This window comes from Nyctereutes procyonoides, unplaced genomic scaffold (genome assembly GCF_905146905.1).
Source record: "Nyctereutes procyonoides isolate TBG_1078 unplaced genomic scaffold, NYPRO_anot_genome, whole genome shotgun sequence".
In the NCBI taxonomy this organism is placed as follows: domain Eukaryota; kingdom Metazoa; phylum Chordata; class Mammalia; order Carnivora; family Canidae; genus Nyctereutes; species Nyctereutes procyonoides.
In genome coordinates, this window is record NW_026575028.1 from 2,258,097 (window position 1) to 2,275,971 (window position 17,875).

A 17,875-nucleotide genomic window follows, 5' to 3' on the forward strand; every position below is an offset into this window, starting at 1 on the left:
TCACTCTGGGCAGCTCTGACCTAGCGACCTGAGCTGTGTCGGGTTCTGAGACGGCACAAAGGGAGTGATACCCAGGCCGGAGAGGCCAGCGGTACAGCAGCCCCTGGCACGATGCCCGATACTCAGCAGATACCTAGTCACTGTGTGGAAAGTCCAACTGGCCTAAATATGAGGCCTGGCAGTGGCAAGGGCTGGACTGGAAGGAGAGTGGAAGCCCCGTGGTGGAGAGCCTAGTACTGATGCTGTAGATCAGCTGTCTATCCTCCCTGTTTTGCTTTTTATTTTAACTCATTCATTCAGCAATTCTGTAACAGTTATCTAGTGCTATGTAACATCTTACCCCACGTGTAGTGGCTTAAAACCACCTGACTGACTGTCCCACAGTTCCTGGGTGTGGCTTTGCTGGCTGATTCTGGCTCAGGGTCTGTCATAAGGCTGAAGAAATGTGTCAGCCAGGCCTGCAGTCATGTCAAGGCTTGGCTAGAGAAGGGTCAGCTTCCAAGTTCACTTGCATGGGCAATTACCAGGTGGGCCTCTCCACAGGGAAGCTCACAAAGCGGCAGGTGGAAGTCACCTTTTGGAACCTAATTTCAGACATGACATCCCATCACCTATACTTTATTTTATTCACTTGAAGCCAGTTACTAGGTCCAACCTACCAAGAGGCTGGGACCATCGAGAGTCATTTGTGAGAATCACCCTACCACGAACTGCTACCCCTCCCCAAACACACCCAAGTGCTGTCAAGACCACATGGCCTGGCCCCTGTTCCAACTCATCCATCCCTCCCTGCCCCTCCTATCCGGAAGCCTCAGTGTCTGGTGGGGGGACTGGCAGCATCAGTAGCATCTGGGAGCTTAACAGACATGTAAGTTCTTGGGCCCTACCCAGACTAAGGGAATCAGAAACCAGCTATGCTGTGATGAGCCCTCTGACGACTCTGATGTGTGATGAAATCAGAGAACCAATGCCTAGGCCTTAATGCCGGCTAATGTGCCAGAAGGTCCAGGCTACCCCTTGTCCCTGCCAAGGATCATCCAGAGGCCCAGGGAGAGGAGACTGCCACTGCTCCAGATGCAGAGATTCTTCCCAGAGTCCTTCCCTCCCAGCCCTTCCTCCCTGAGGCCCTCTGGCCCAGCACACAGTGATTGCTGAAGCCCCAGGGCACCATCTGTGATCTGCCTGAGGGAGGGTGGCTTGGATCTCTCGGGCCTGGCCCGCCTTCCGTCGCCTTTCCCGCCGAGGAGAAGGGCAGAGCAACAGCCCTGGAGGCGGCGCTCCTCCCACCGAGTCGGCCCCTCCCGCAGTCCCGGATGCCGCCCGCCGCCCCGCAACCTGGCTCACATTTCATTGGCCAGCCCTGGCCGCAGGGCCGTCTGGGAAATGTAGTTCCGTAAAGGAGCGCACTGCTACCATACTCCCAAGTCAGGACTGCCTTACCCGAAGGAAGGGGAAGCTGATGTGCTCTGTCAGAGTGACGTATCCTAGAAAGTCACGTTGTTTGCGCACAGAGGGGAACATTTTTTTTCCTAGTGTCCAAGAGCTTGGCTTCTCAGAATCAAGTGTCTGCACAACAGGGTTGTCGGTGGCTAAGCCCGGAGTTTGGAAGGAAAAGGGGACAGACAGCCTTGTGGGAATTTGGGCCAGCCTCATCAGCACCCCTGTTTCCACACCGCCGCAATTTCCCATGGAGGATACTGACACCCCTCATTCATTCCCCTGCCCATTCACTCACACATGCCTTCAACAAATATGCACTGAATAGTAACCATGAACAAGACCCTGTGTGGTCCATGGGAAGCTGAGAGGTAGACATCTGCCCCGTGGGATCTCTCTGTCTGGCGAGGCAGGAACGCACACACATTGGTCACTGGAACAGCAAAACGCAACCCACAGCTGATAGAGAGGGATCACTTGAGCTTAAGAAACTTCAGGTGGCTTCAGGACTTCAGGGCTGCGTTTTGGAGAACAGCAGGACTGGATGCTTCACAGCTTTCCACTTCCTATTCTTTGCCTGAACCGCCCTCAACTTGGCACTGTTGTCCTCTGCTCTGTCCCTGCTCCAAGAAGCCTCTCAGGCCTTAGAACAGGTGGGCCTTCTGGCTGAAGAGAGCACAGAACTCACACAAACCTGCATGTCCTATCTGGCTCTCCCTAGGCTACCCCCTCATGCCTTGATCATCAGCCCCTCACTTTCAGGGTACATAGCAGAGAGGCCTTAACTTTAGCTGGGAAGGTGAGGAAAGAAAGACTTCTTGGAGGAGGACAACAAGAAAAGCTCCTTGCAATGAAGATGGGAAGGCTTGCCAAGGCAAAGAGCAGTGCCGAGGCCCAGAGCAGCTTCCTACCATAGGGCCAACACATAGGGAGTACTCACTGTGTGCCAGGTGCTTGGCACACATTATCCCTCACCTACCCATGGCCACATGGTGGGCAGTGCTGGGGCCAGGATCTGATTCAAAATCCAGTACCTGAGTCTATGCTCTTTCCCATCTGCCCTGCTGACAAACCAGCAGAAGCAAGAGGCTGGGGCAGGTGGGGAGGTCAGTGTAGGGGTGAGGCTGGAGGGCAGTCTGAGGCCAGAGCATAGCAGGTTTAAGTGTCGGCCAACTTGGAGGGGCTCTGGGGGCTTGGAGGATGCCCTCTGGCCTGGCACCCAGTGGTCGGTGCTCACCAGAGCTGGTTGATTGGGTCATGAAGGAGGGACGAGAGGGAAGGAGGGTCCTGCTTTGTTCTTTAGGGAAAGAGAGAGAGAGAGACTAAAATCTCAGCTGTGTTTGAGGAGTGATCTGGCAGCAGGACTGAGGGCAGGAGGGAGCTCAGTTAGGAGGGTGGAATGGGCTGCTGGGAGCACAAAGGTCTGGATTGTGTCACCTCCAGGTGTCAGAAGGTGAATGTCAACCCAGGGCACACTGATTAATTGGGAAGGGGAGAGGGTGGTGGGGAGGGAGGGGAAAAGGTAGCCCCAGATTTTCAAACATATTGGGCTGGGTGATAAGGGTGCCAGTTGTAGAGGTAGAGAGGAGGGCTGCTTTTTTGAACCTTTTTTTGACCCTGACTCAGAAAAAGATACAATGTTACATCTGATCTAGGACATTACACACACACCATATACAACAAATCAAGTGTCACAAAACCTTGTTTAACCTGATGACACACAATTCACACCAAATTGTTCAAAGGAATTCTGTGCCTTAAAAAAAAAAAAGAGAGAGAGAGAGAGAGAGAGAGAGAGAGAGAGAGAAAGAGATCTGGTTGTAGCCCCTAGATTGATTTCATGGTCAACTAATGGATTACATTTTAGAATTTGGAAAACACTAAGATAGAGACTATGTCCAGGGAGCCTGTTGAAGGGGAGGGAGCCAGCAAACGGATACAGTCCTGATTTGGTTGAAAGGGCTGTGCAGGGGAAACCCAATGCCCAGCTGAGGTCTGCAAACTCTGAAATGAGCCTGGCCTAATGTGAGAAACTTAAAAGTCTTTATGCTGTTCATCTCCCTCCCTCCCGTCTCTCTGCCTCCTCCCTTCCCTGCCCCCTCTCTTCCTGTCTCTCCCATTCTCCCTCCCTATCTCTTTCCCCTTCCCATCCCTCCTCTGCCCCATCCATCCCTCTCTCCTGTCCCTGTCTCTGTGTCTCTTTCTCCCTCACAGATGGGAAGATTCCTGGGGGAGTTGGATGGTGCTCTCATGACCCAGCTGCTCAGCATGGGGGTGTTCAGCCAGTAAGTGGGACATGCTTCTCCCCAGACTGAATACACAAAGAAAAGGCAGGAGCTGATGCTAACTGGGCTCGACAGATAGCAAGATCCTGACCTCAAAAACACAGAGTGAAAACCCCAAAGAGCTCCTAAAGCACCCTTTCTGAAGCCAGGGCCTTGACTCAGGGTAGAGAAGGGTATAAGGTCACATGGGCCATTAGAGGGAAAGCCAGATTTGCTTTAAAGCAAAGTGCAGAGATGGAATTGTGTGACCTGCCCATCCTCACTCACGCACCCTCAGGAATCCCAGGGAAGAGAACCATGTGCCAAGCTTTCCCTTGGTGTGGGAGAGGGTGGGGAGGCCTGGACTCCCCAGATCCTGTTTCTGATTTTCAGAGTGACCATGTATGACTACCAGGCCATGTGCAAACCCTCGGGGCACCACCACGGTGCAGCCCAGTCCCTGGTCAGCGTAAGTGTCATCCAGACCTTTCCCCCACCCACCAACCCCAAGACCCCACTCTTGACTTTGACCAGGAAGTCTTGTCCATCCTCTTCTGGCACCCCTGCTCCCTGCACTCAGCCTCTCAGCCTGCACCCACCCCAGGCACACAAGCCTTCTCTCTGGGGCATCAGAGATCTGTCCTGGAAGCAAGGCCTCTGGCAGAGAAAACAGACCGTCACCCCTTTCTTGCTTTGTCCCTACCCTCACTCACTAGTGCTTTCACACCTATTACAAAGGATCCCAGAAACACCACCAAGTGGATCATCAGGAAGAGAACTTGACTGGTCTTGTGTGTGTGTGTGTGTGTGTGTGTGTGTGTGTGTGTGTGTGTTTCTCACATTTTCTTTTTTTATTCCTTTATCTAGGGATTTTAAAAATTGTATTTAAATTCAATTTGTCAACATATAGTATAACATCAGTGCTCATCCCATCACGAGCCCTCCTCAGTGCCCATACCCAGTTACCCTGTCCCCCAGCCCACCTCCCCTTCTGCAACCCTTTGTTTCCCAGAGTTAGGAATCTCTCATGGTTTGTCTCCCTCTCTAATTTTCCTCCACTGTATCCCCCCTTCCCTGGTCTTCTGGATGGGCATGGCCTAACCCTGGAAGAGTCTGCCCTACAATAGGAATTTATCAGATAATTCAGTTGTAAAATGCTCCCTCTGCTGGGCAGGGGTGGCAGGTGGTGACAGCCAGAGGGGAAGAGGGGGAAGCCCTCCTACTACTCCCACTACCACCTGCTGTGGTCTTTACCGTGGTGCCCAGAGGAGAACCTTGGCCTAGGGCTTAACCACGTGTCCCCTCTCTTTCCCAGCCACTCTCTGCCCTCCTGACTGCTACCAGGTGGCTGGTGAATGAGCTCTTGCTGTGAGTGGCCGATCTGTGGCTAGGACAGGGGGTGGGACTGGGGGGACGTCATGCAGGCATGCCTCATAGGGGAGCCCTTTGAGCAGGAGTGACATGAGGTCCCCAGAACCCCAGAGGAGGCAGGCAAGGTCCCTGGGTGGAACTGGTGAGGCATTATGGCGCCTGGCCTCTGCACACTGCTGCCAGGTGGAGAGGCTCTCTGCTCACCTAGTAGCCTCAAGCAGGGGAGAGGGTGTCCTATAGGAGAGGGGCTGGACCGGGGGCCAGCAGGGAGCTCCAGTGCTCCAGCCCTCTCAGGACCCAGGTGGGGAGGCACATGGGCCTCCAAGATTCAGCTCTGCGTCTGACAGGCTCCTGCTGGAGTGGAGTGCCTGGGGCTCCTGGCTTGCGGACAGTGGGGCCGAGGGTGAGTACACAGATGGCAAAGGGAGTGTTTACTAACAAAGCCATCTCACAAGAAACCTGTCACCTCTGGGTGGATGACAGATGGGAGGGGGACTCTGGAGAGTCCATGGCTCTCATCTCATGGCATCCTCCTCATCCCTGGCTTCCCTCACCTCTCTATGTGACATCATGCCATCTTGGGACACCACTGCTCCATGTGACATCATTCACCCCAAGCGACATCACCACCCTTTGTCATCCCGCCCTTGTGTGACATCATGCCCATCCTGTGCTGGGCCTTGTGTCCTGGACAGCCAAAGCTGTCTTCCATCACTGTAAGTAGTGTTCACTGAGGAGTCTGGGGTGGGGTGGGGGGAGCCTGGGGGTGCTGGGAGGGACTGCAAGAGGGGCCTGTCCTCAGCCGTCCATCCCAGTCATGCATCCAAGGAAGACTGAACTCTCTTCATCCAGGGACACCCCTCACTCAGAGGGCCTCTCCCAAGCTAAAGCGCCATTCCTGAAGGGGTGGGGGGTTGCCCCAAGCTCATCCCACACAAGTATTAGCCCCACCCCAGGGAAAACAGAACACTCCAGCCAATCTCCTTGGGTGAGATCACCTATGATTCCAAAAAGAAAAGGGTGATGTGGCCCAGTGGTTTGCCCACATGCAGGTGAGAAGCCACCAGGTTTCCTTGTGGAGCAGGAAACAGCAGTGCCTCCAGCTCACAAGTCCACCGAGCCCTCAGAAGCACTCGGGGGTGGGGGTGGGGGGCAGGTGGAGGCCTTGGTCTGGTCACTGGGACCCTCTGGGGATAATATATCTCCTGTGACCTATGTCCAAGGACAGTGCCCTCCATGGTCCTGACCACACACCAAAGAGGTGTCCTCATTCCCAGCCAGCTAGGACTCTGGAATGTACCCCGCAGAGAGTGAAGCCACTTGATCTGTAAATGTAAAAGAAAGTCAGGCTTCCTAGTAGCCTGGGTGTTCCCCCCCACCACCCAGGACTGTCTCACTTTAACCCATTTTGCTCAACCCCTCCATGTCAACAGAGCCTTTTCCATGGGATTCTGGAACATCTCCACTGCCTAGACTGTCCTCCCCACCACATTTTTGTCCAGAGTTTGGCTTCCGGATGGTGTCTGTGACAGGAACCAGGAACTGTGTGTCACAACTCATTTAGAAACAGGTCCCTCCTCCCTTCTGCATGAGAACACAGGGTAGGGGACACAGCTCTCCACCTTGTCTCTCTCTCTCTCTGTGCTGGCAGCCACATCTTGCAAAAGCAGAGAATGACCTCCCCCAGTCCGCTTGTTCAGAATTTCTCATCCTCATGATAGCTGTGGGTGGAGCTTCTGCCTCCCGCCTAGGGGGCCTGGTCCAGCCCCTCATCCATGTCCTCGGTAAAGAGTGCAGGCCTCAGAGTCAAAGGACATGGACCAAGTGAGGCCCTGATGCCCTTCCCAGCTGTGTGACGCCTGCTCCACCCTATTGTGGTTGGTACTGTTACTATCACTGGCACTGAGATAACCCACCCACACTAAATGGCTCAGGTGACAGGCCCAGCCCTGAACCAGCCCCTACAGGGGATGGGGGACAAGGCCAGGGTGACTGGGCCCTGCAAAGACAAAACCAGCCAGAGGCCTCTTGGAGGCTTTAGCCAGAGTTCTCACTCTCCAATTCTGAGGGGGCCCAGCCTGCTAAGCTGCCCACAGCAGCCCTGGAAGGTCTGGTGTGCAAAAGCCCAGACTAAATACCATGCTTCTTCCCGTGAGGACTTCTCTGCCCACACACTGGCCTCCCTGCTCACCTTCAAGGTTTCGTGGGAAGTTTCTGGGTCTGGGAGTTTAGCAGACCTATAGCTCTCCTGTGAACCCCTAGGTGACACTGAGATGGGGCGAGACTGCCCACCTCTCTGTTCCACAGATAGGCCCTGGGAGCAAAAGGAGAGGCATGAGGAGTGCCTGGAAGAGAAAGAAGTGCTTTGTTAACAGAACACTGCTATTGCTCACCTCGGGGAGCAAATGTGGGTCCTCCAGGATGGGGCTGCTAGGGCCTCAGCGCTTCCTCTTGTTGAGTCCTGTTCACTCCATCCTTTGCCCCTTTCTGAGTGGGCTCAGTGCACCCCACAGACACTAAGGAGCCCCAACGAGCCCAGTCTCCTGGGTTTAGGCAGCGTCAGGCACTGGAAGCCCCCTGCCGGCTCTGTCCCAGGCCCTGGCAGTCGGCACTCAGCCTTTGGTGCTCTGCTTACAGCTGGCCACAGGGTTTAGGGAGCAGTCTCAGGGCTTATCCAGGAGTTGCATTTGCAGAGCACCATAGCTGGACTTGTGAGATGTCACCTACATGCAATAAAAGGGAGGGGTGATAGGATTAAGAGACCAAAATCTCCCCCAAGGACCCCTGGCCCTCCTACTGCCTCAGCTCTCCTCTCAGGCCCCAGATAGCAGTGTTGATCAGAGCCTCCAAGAGGTCCACTTGCACCCATCCTCTGAACCAGCTGGCTCACACTGAGGAGCAGGCTTCCAGAGAGAGGAGGGGGCTCTCCCAAGGTCATGGGCCTAGTGCACCAGTCACACACCTGAGACCCCAGGCCCCCCAGAGCCCTGTCTGCTGCCCCATCCACTGTGACACCATCTGCTCCATTTATCCTGCTCCTTTTTCCCTCCCTGTCTTTCTTCCATCCACCTGGCCTCGATGAACCCTGAGAACTTTCTGACAAGGAAGCCAGGCATGTGCACATGGACAAAAGGGTGTGTCGTGGCACCTGCGGGATGGAAGCTGAAACCTCCCCCACCCCCCAGAGGATGGTCCTCCTAACTGGGCGGTGCCCTTTCCCCATCCGTGCTTCTGTCCCTCTGCAGCCCACAAGCACAAGAAACAGGACGCACTGCAGCCATGCGACACAGAGTACCCCGTGTTTGTGCACCAGACGGCCGTCCAGGAGACCAACGGGATCATTGAGTGCGGAACCTGCCAGAAGTAAGGCCCACGAGCAGTGCTGCCCACCCCCAACCTCGCTCACACGGTCTTTGCTTCTCATTTCACAGGCCAAGGCAGGGGCGCTGGACGGTTCAGGGCACTATCTTGGGGGTTCTGGGGAGAGGGCTTCCCGAGGCTGGATGGAGGCCCACCCACCAAGTCTCATCCCATCCAGAAGAAAGGCTCCCATAGCCTCTCCCAGCACCCCGTCCAGTGTGGGTCTCACACACACCTACTTGCCCACAGCAGCTCAGGGCCTTGAAGCTCAGTGGCACCCACGAGCCCTTGCAAGGCCAGGACAGGCAAGGACGGCTCTGAGCAAAGAAACCAGTCAGCTCTCCTCAGAAACCTACCTGTGCAGAGCATGTTCTCAGGATGGCTGGGCTACAGGAGGGTTCCCCGCGCTGTCAGCTCACTCCCAGGCCCAGAGCCCCTGTGTGCCCCCCGCCTAGACTCAGGCCGCTAGAGAGGAGCTAGATCTGACTGGCTCCGCCAAGCCCTGGCCCCAGAGCGCAGGGAGCCCTGACAGAAACGTCTCTCCTGCTGACTCCCAGCCCGACCTCCACCTTGGGGGCCTCCCAACCCATGAGGTTCCGTCCTGGGCCTCCTCCAGAGTGCCCACCCAGCTAGCCTTGCCATTCACCAGGGGCTTCCCTCACGCCCCCAGACCTCAAGCGGATCACTTTAGAATGTAATGCCTCAGTCTGCGGCACAGGACAGTCAAGTTTCCACCTCATACTGGTGTGTCATGATGGGTAAATAGTCTGGTGTAAGGCACAGACTTCAGAGTATTCAAATTCAGACAAATTCGAATTCAAAAGCTGGCCCTGCTGCTTCCTGGCCTGTAACTTTGGGCAAGCTGCTTCACCCCCCCTAGCCTCTGTGCCTCTGTGTCTCATCTACAAGACAGGAATAATGCCAACCGCATTCGGAGTGGTGAAGGTTAAATGTGTGTGTGTGTGTGTGTGTGTGTGTGTGTGTGTGTGAGAGAGAGAGAGAGAGAGAGAGAGAGAGAGAGAGAGAGAGAGAGAGAGAGAGATCACCCACCCCACAGGAAAAAGCTCAGGAAGTGGCAGCTACTGTTACATAAGTCACCAGGCCTCTGCAGAACAGGCTCAGAATCCTGGACTTCCTCCCTCTGGCAGGACTCCAGGGCTGTGTGCAGGCGCGCTGTGCCACCTGGTGGCCAAGCCTGAGCACTGCCGCCTTCCAGCACAGCCTGCTCCACCACGACCACCCAAAGCAAGGAGAGCCACACATGCCTATTTGTCTGGGGCAGTCTTGATTTATGCCTGTTATCCCTGCATATATTAATAACACCTTTCACTCTCAAACGTACCCCAGTTTGGACTTCCTCACCTCCAGTCTGCGAGGAAGCAGTACAAGCACAAAGGCTTGTGGGTAAAATAAATTCACTGCCTACGACTGTCCCTGCAGCTATCCCTAATCTGACCTGCCTTATGGTACTTGCTCCTTCCCCTGCCACCACCACGCCACACTCTAAATCTCCAGAAATTCTCCTCCTGGAAGCTCAAAGTCATGCCCGCCATAGAGAAGACCCACAATCCACTTCTCTCTTTGCTGCAGGATGTTTGTGATGCAACAGATTCCCAGTAGTAACCTTCTCCTCTTGGTGACAGACCCCACCTGTGACTGCAGCATCTTCCCACCAGTCCTGCAGGAAGCTACAGAAGTCAAATATATCCTTCCAACCTCCAGGATATGCAGGCTGAGGGAGGGATGGAGGTGTGGGAGATGTTGCTGAGGGGCTCAGATTTTGAGAGGTTGAGGTCAGCCTCCCTCACCACCAGCATTCCACCCGCCTCCACGGGGCATTGAGACTTGTTCCCCTGCCACCCCTGCCCCTGGGCACTGTCTTCTGACCTTGGAAGCCACCTGCAAGGCGGCTGGTCCCACTAAGAGTAGGTTCTTCCCCAACTTACTCTCTAGAATCTCCAGAATCAGCTCCTGTCATGAGGTGTCCGCCTTAACAGTGAATTGTGCACATAACGCCTCTGTCAAGTGTGACAGGATGCGCTCCCAGAAGCTTCGCCGGAGACCAGATTCCTGCCATGCCTTCCATCCAGAGGTGAGGGCTCAGGGCACGGGGGCATAGGTGGAGGGCTTCCCCAAATCCTCAGCTCTAGGACTGTGCCTGTGCGTTTGCAGATCTGAGTGGCCACATGAACACAGCTGTACATGTGCACCTCCAAGGGAACACATTCCTGCACATGCATTTACATTTAGGCCCGTGGCAGGCAAACAAGAAAGTCAACCAGGATCCCAGGGTACTTTCACAAGGAGGGCCAAATTTTCCAGGGTTTGGACCATCAGTGATTTAAAACACAGCTTCCCCATATTGCCTCCATTACTACTGCACTTAGCTCCCAATGACCTGAACAAGTTATAGGAAACCATGATACGCACAATACTAATGTATTGTATTAGTATTAATTTAGACCGACATTAATTTAGTACCCACTATGTAAGGTGCTTTTAGCTTAAGGCCTCCAGCTGGGTGCCTTATACATGGTATTGTCTTTGCTCGATATAACTGCCACACATAATTGACATCAAAGAAGCTTCCAGAGTTGATGGAGCTTCCAGAGTCAGATTCTAAGAGTATGGCCCCCTATAAGACTAGGGACAAGCAGAGGCTTGAGCCCAGTTCTGGGCTGACTGCACAGCCTCTACCTTCCCTCTAAAAGATAGGTAACCTAAAAAGGATGGTTTCTAGAACTTCTCTCTTTCTCCAGGTATTTGGCTTTAATTCCCAGAGACACCCCCCGCCACCCACCCCCCTTCCTTGCCTCTTCTGGCTGGGATAGTTGCCTCATCTTGAATGCTACCGTTTCATCTCTGCTCTGGGTTCACAGGAAAACGCCCAAGAGTGTGGTGGCACCGGGGACACCTCAGCCTCACTCCCCATGCTCCTGCTGCCTGTGTGTGCCTGGGTGCTACCACTCCAGCTGCTGCAGTGACACCAACCTAATCTGACCTGTTTTGACAAAATGATTCTTCCAGAAACATTCTAAGGAGTCAGCACCTGGCATGGGATCCACCTCACTACACCTGGGCCAGGTCACTGTTCATCTCAGTCTTGGGCTAATGGACACTGCCTCCTGAGACTGCTGGATGGAACCAGAAACTACTTCTCAAAGATCTTCCAGGGTGCCTAGTACAATCCACCCCGAGTCTCAGTGGACATCCTCCCATCCTGCCTACCTCTGCTTCAGGAGTCCAACACAAGCTCAACTTAGACCAAGACAAAAGAATTTTTTTTTAATTTTTAAGGGTTTTATTTATTTATTCATGAAAGACAGAGAGAGAGGCGAGAGACATGCAGAGACACAGGCAGAGGGAGAAGCAGGCCCCATGCAGAGAGCCTGATGTGGGACCCGATCCCGGGTCTCCAGGATCAGGCCCTGGGCTGAAGGCAGTGCTAAACCACTAACCACAGGGAATTGGGGTCATTTGCCGGCGGGAACTGGTACTTTGAGTTGTGGAGAGCTGGGAAGAAGGGTCACCCGAGGCCCTGCACACTGTCCATGCTTACCTTGGGGGCTTGGCTAGGACCTCTTCATTGGAGGTTGGTTAAATTTAAAGCTCTGAGGCCACCTCAGAATTTCTACATGGTTCTGCCTTTAATTGCTCTCACAGTGGAGGCTGCTCTCTCTCAGGCAGGGAGGGAGGAGAAAGCCTCAGAGCCTTGAGATCTTGGGGGGAGGGGTGCACCTGGGGAGAGCTCCCCTTCTGGTGCACTTTGCTGTGTATGTTGGCATGTTCCCTGAAAAGCCAGCCTTAGGCACAGAGTCAGGTGGTCTCTTTTGTAGATTAGTGTCTAGAAAAAGAGCACCATGGGCTCTGGACCTCCCGGGAAGACCCCTTACCACACCATTGTGAAAGGCTGCTCTTCCCAGGCCTCTGCTTGGCTACCACTATTCCTCCACCTCCCCCATTCTTACGTCACCATCTAGTGCAGCAGCTGTATATTTTACCCCATTGGCTTTTTCTTAAATGCAAAAGTTTCTATACATTAGCATTTTGTAAAGAGAGTTTTGGAAATTTTTAAAAGCAATAGTTTGCAGACATGCCACAGTAATCTAAAAGTCTAAAAGGATTTAATACCTGTTCCTGTTTTGGGGTTTTCCCATTTCTCTTTACTTCCCTGCCTTCTGTCCGTCTGTCTCAAACACACAGAACTTGGCCTCTCTCCGTGTCTCTCATGAATAAATAATAAAATCTTAAAAAAAAATAAATATCCGGTCTCCAACAGCATCTGATCTCTACTGCCAGCTCCCAGACACAGGCTGCTAGTGTTCCTCTCTAGGACAGCAATCCTGTCTTTTGAAAGGTCTGTCTTCCTTGCCCACCCAGGGAGAGCATTTTCAGGCAAATTCATCAACTACCTTGACCACGTAATCTAAAAACCAAGATTAGAAATGCTGGGGCAGCTCCCAGCCTTGTTTTGCTTCATCATCCCCATGCCTCTAAATGGCCAGGAGGAGACTGTCAAATTGGGATATCACTTTTAGAACCATTGGAGGAAATGAACTAACCTTTCTAACTAACTAACCTTGCTCTTCACCTGGGAAGACGGAATATTGTCAGCTTCGGAGGTCCAAACTAGTCTCCGTTCTTCTTTTAACCACTTTTAACCACTACAGGACAGCAGGTGGCAGCCTAGCTCAAGCTAGAGCGCCATCACCAATTTCAGATGAACAAAGTTAAAACCAAAGGCATAAATGACAAGATTCTGTAGGCAGAATCTTAAATCTCTTTTCTTAAAAATACTGCATATCTTTGGATGACCAACAACTCAAAGCAGCTGTCAGATCTTCCTTCCTCAGTACCAGGGACAAATTATCTACTAGATCCATCTTATAACTGCGTACACTTTAATGGGAGTGCTTTCAGGTAAAGCAGTTCCCCACTTCATAATGCTAAGTGAAAGTCTGATTCAGGGGGGCAAGAGAATGGACACATCTTAAAGCCAGAAAAGTAAATATGGGGGGGGGGGTCACAGCAGGGAGGAATTTGAGCAAGAGTTTGGCAGAAACGACAGCCAATCACTATGGAAATTTTGAGAAATGATCTCAGGGAAAGATGCCCACTTTCTTTTATTTTTTAAAGATTTATTTATTCAGAATATAGCCCACTTTCTTTTATTTTTTAAAGATTTTATTTATTCATGAGAGACACACAGAGAGAGGCAGAGACATAGGCAGGCTCCCTGCGGGGAACCCAATATGGGACTCGATCCCAGGACCCAGGGACCCCAGGATCACGACCTGACCTGGGCCAAAGGCTCAACCATTGAGCCACCCACGTGTCCCATATAAGCCCATTTTAAAAGGTGAGAAAAGGAGAAAACTTGGTGAGAAAAGCGAGAGTAGGGAAATAAACGACCTCTTGCCTATGTCCCTGGCATATGGCAGAACCTGACCCTGACCCTACTTCTTGTTTTAAGTCAGCATAGCCAAGGCAGCAATGAGATGTGCTATCATGAGGCTTTCCCATTTGTGCAGCTAGGTTCCCTGCTTCCTTAGTTTCCCTGATCCCTGCTCCAGGCCATCTCAAGTATAAGTTTTGAAGTCAGATTGACATCTTTGTTTTTTACCAAGTCACATTGCTGAAGGTAGAAAAACCTTGTACGTAAGGACACAAGGAGTGGTGGCCAATAGTCGATGACTAATGAGGGAAGGAAAACACCAAACACACTGTAACTGGAGCAAAATATTCTCTAGAGACAAGGATATTTCTAGGATAATTGTAAACAATACTGCCCAAAGGCTTCTTTAGGAAACCCAGAGCACTAGCATTCTATGAAGTCAAGGTTCAAACTTGTCCTTCATTTCCTTTACAATACCCATGGACACCACGTGAGAAAAGGAAGGCATACAGTTTTTAAGGGGAAAACAAAAATTGGGAAAAAATCAAATGGCTCTTTGTAAAGGCCTCAAAGGAGCAGAATGCGATCCAAGGTTCTATACCCAGATAATATACGGGAAACCCTAAAGTTGTATCTACAATTAAAAATGACAATTCGGGAAGCCTGGGTGATGCAGTTGGTTAAGCATCCAACTCTTGGGTTTTAGCTCAGGTTGTGATCTCAGAGTCATGAGGTTGAGCCCTGCCTCCTGCTCCATGCTTAGCGGGAGACTGCTTGAGATTCTCACTCTCCCTCTCCCGCTCGTGCTCTTTCTAAAATAAATTAATCTTAAAAAAAATAAGAAATGAGAATTCAAATACTGGAAATTCCCCTGCAAAAACAATTTACCTAAGGCAAAGGGGTTGGGATTCCTTAAATTACACAAAAGATTAACAAACCCCAAACCTTTAAATCAACACACATTAGATTATTTATTCCAAACTCTCTTCTTTGTAAAGATTGCCGGCACAAAAGTCACACTTGATTTTTCCAAGCTTCAGTCTCCTCACTTAGGAAATGAGTAATGCTGATCAGTTAACAGGGAGGTGGTTACAAGTATCTGAGACACCTTCACATAAAGTGTCCATTATGTTAGGTATTATACTTATAAACTTTAATCATAAATTAAGAACTGCCCCTTGGAGTAAGCTCTCCTCTCCATTCTAAACCTGGTTCCAGCTGTAATGAAAGCTTAAGAGAGGTTGAGGGGCTCCTGGGTGGTTTCAGTGGTTAAGCATCTGCCTTCAGCTCAGGTCATGATCCCAGGGTGCTGGGACTGAGCCCACATGGGGCTCCCTGCTCAGGGGGAGCTGCTTCTTCCTCTACACTCCCCCTGCTTGTGCTCTCTCTGAAATAAATACATAAATCTTTTTTAAAAAAGAGAGAAAAGTTTGAGAAACGTGAGTTAGGCATAACTCACATTTGTGCATTTAGATTTGTGCATTTAGAATGGGGGGGGGGAGTCTGAAAATTTCTTAAGCTTCAGTGTTTAAGCTGAGGCAATAAAAAAGCACACGACATAAGTTCATATTCCATTTGGTTCTTTTTATTAGAAGTTGAGAAATACAGCGAGTAAGGGAAATCCCATGGTGAATGGAACCATCACACAAGAGGCCTTTCTGGAACCCCAACCTTCTATGATCCCCAAAAATGTGCTTTGTGGCTTCAGCATTTTATAAAGGGAAAGGGGGGAAATACTGAAAAAGGCCACTATTTAATGGTGAAAGAATGAAGCTGTAGAGGTCCTAACCAGCCCAGGGCCAACAAAGAAAATTAAAAATCTGCACAGAGCAAGCCAGCCTCTGATGCTGAGAGTAAGGCATTCAGGCGCCAACCTGGTGAGAGTTCTCAGCGAGCACTGTGAAGACCAAGTGCACAGTGAGGCTGTTGGTAGTGAGTTGCACATAGACACACACATATAAATGGGCGCGCACACACACAAACCCACACACACACACACACACGCACACACACGCACACACACACCCTAAAGAGGGAGATTTTTACTGGACTACATATCATTGATGTTAATTTCATTTTTCCTAACAGTTTGTGCTATGTTGAACCAGATTCAGCTCCTCCTTTGGGGTGTGGGGTGACTGGGCCCAGAAACTACTACTTCTGTTGGTGTTGTTACAGGGCTACATCTTATACCCTGTATCCCAAAATGCATGACCGAAGAGTAAGTCTGGCTTCTGATATGTGCTGTTGCTTCCATGAGACTGTCTTTCCTTCCAGATGGCCACTGACCAAAGAGAGTAATACTGTTATTTATTCTGTCAGGCACTCCATCAGTTCACACAAGTCTTTTGCTGGGTCCCCTAGCCTCCAGGCAGCGACTTTATCCAGAACCAAAAAACTAAGTTATTCCCAAGTTCTACAATGGATTCTTTCTCCCAGCAAAAGCTGGGAGATTGGAAGGGAAGAGAAAGGAAATTAATGACCAAGAAAACACTACTGGACAGGAGACCCTATCCATACACCAAACACCTATTTGAGGATGCCAGCCCCCAGGCACAGGGCTTCAATGTTTAGCTCTAAAACCCACAATCCCCAGATGTAACTCAATCACCTGAAGTCTTGGATGACAGCAAGTAACCTTAGACTCAAGTGCTATTCTGGTGGTTTGCCTATGAGCCAAGATTAGAATTCTATGGTACCTCTGGGGTATGAGTAACCTTTTTCCTACTTTTAGCAGCTCTTTAAAGATATAGCTTAAGGACTGTATGAGACTCCCTGAAAGATCCAACTTTCTTTTAAAACTTCCCACCATGCTATCCTCAAAAACTGGGGTTCAGGGAATACTGATAACTCCATGGTGGGACTGGACCTTGCTTTACAAGAGTTCTACTGGCTTTCTTGTTTAAAGACAGCCGATATGTGTGTCACAACTAGGCTTACTAAGACAGTAGTGTCAGAGGTGCAATTCACCTTTCCTGATCCAAAGGAAGCATTCTTCCAACCTATGTAAATGAGCTCAGGAGGCACCTGGACAAGGGGAATCTCTTTTGTGGCTGGCTCCATGCCAGGAACTATGATGTCAGGTCCATTTGTATTCCCAGGAGGAGGAAGGGTAGTTAGGGCAGTGACTGTAACAGAAGGAAATTTTGGGGACGTTCCAGAGCTCCACAGCAAAGATGTGGAAAACTGTCACATTTCTACAGATAAAAGTCACCACAAAATTGAATAGGAAGCCAGTAAGTAATTAGATCAGCCTCTATGCTAACATTTCCAGAGCTCCTCCCACTGTCTCCATTACCCCTTTGCTGGCATAATTAACTTTCCCAAGTAAATGGCTCTACTCTTTAGGAGTCACTCTCAGCACAGAAAACCAGTCTCTCAAACGATACCTTAACTAGACCTTTATCTAACACATCCTGTCAGCCATTCACATGCTGCTTCCACTGAGAAACACATACAGCTTCCCTCTACCTCGGGATTCCCAAAGGCTCTCAAACACGAGAGTGGTCAAGCAATCAATGGGCCGGGGCTGTACTTTCTGCCCCGCAGCGTCCAAGGTATGCCAGCCTTTAGAAGGCACCTTGGTGCACCAAGGCATTATACATTCTGGGGCCATCACCTGATCTTCCTACAGTCACTTTGTGCAAAATTGAAACAGTGTGTGGTACTTGCATGTTTCATTCTATACAAAAATTCCCCTCCCTCCCCTACCCCTATGTTTTAAACATTTATATAAATTCTTATTTAAACAGTAAGTTAGAAATCTTATTTACATTAATTTCTTTGTTCTTTCAAAAGAGCATCTAAAATCACATTCCCACCCTTTAATAGGATATAAATGTTCACCTAAATTGGTTTGTATTACTGATTAAGGAGAGAGAAAGGGAGAAGAACAAACCACCAGCTAAACTGTGTTCCCAATCTTCTACAAAATAATGTGACACGGATCAGAAGCCAGTTTGCCCAGGTCGTGCAAAACCCTCAATCAGGAAATCCCAATTACAAGTCAGGGTTTGGGTCATTTCTCCTTGTCTCCAAACTGACAAAC

At 50.8% G+C, this 17,875-nt stretch overlaps 1 protein-coding gene across 1 annotated transcript in view; it reads left to right on the forward strand.

The window, feature by feature from the left end:
* Window positions 1-12,146, forward strand: part of CACNA2D4 (calcium voltage-gated channel auxiliary subunit alpha2delta 4) — a 115,308-nt gene extending 103,162 nt beyond the window's left edge. Inside the window, exons 30-38 of the mRNA XM_055315374.1 lie at window positions 3,652-3,722; window positions 4,095-4,170; window positions 5,017-5,069; window positions 5,420-5,475; window positions 5,768-5,788; window positions 8,318-8,435; window positions 10,023-10,135; window positions 10,442-10,524; window positions 11,312-12,146. Of these exons, the coding sequence (XP_055171349.1) occupies window positions 3,652-3,722; window positions 4,095-4,170; window positions 5,017-5,069; window positions 5,420-5,475; window positions 5,768-5,788; window positions 8,318-8,435; window positions 10,023-10,135; window positions 10,442-10,524; window positions 11,312-11,416 (696 nt within the window). The 3' untranslated portion in view covers window positions 11,417-12,146. The remainder of the gene's footprint in view (window positions 1-3,651; window positions 3,723-4,094; window positions 4,171-5,016; window positions 5,070-5,419; window positions 5,476-5,767; window positions 5,789-8,317; window positions 8,436-10,022; window positions 10,136-10,441; window positions 10,525-11,311) is intronic.
* Window positions 12,147-17,875: the final 5,729 nt, after the last annotated feature.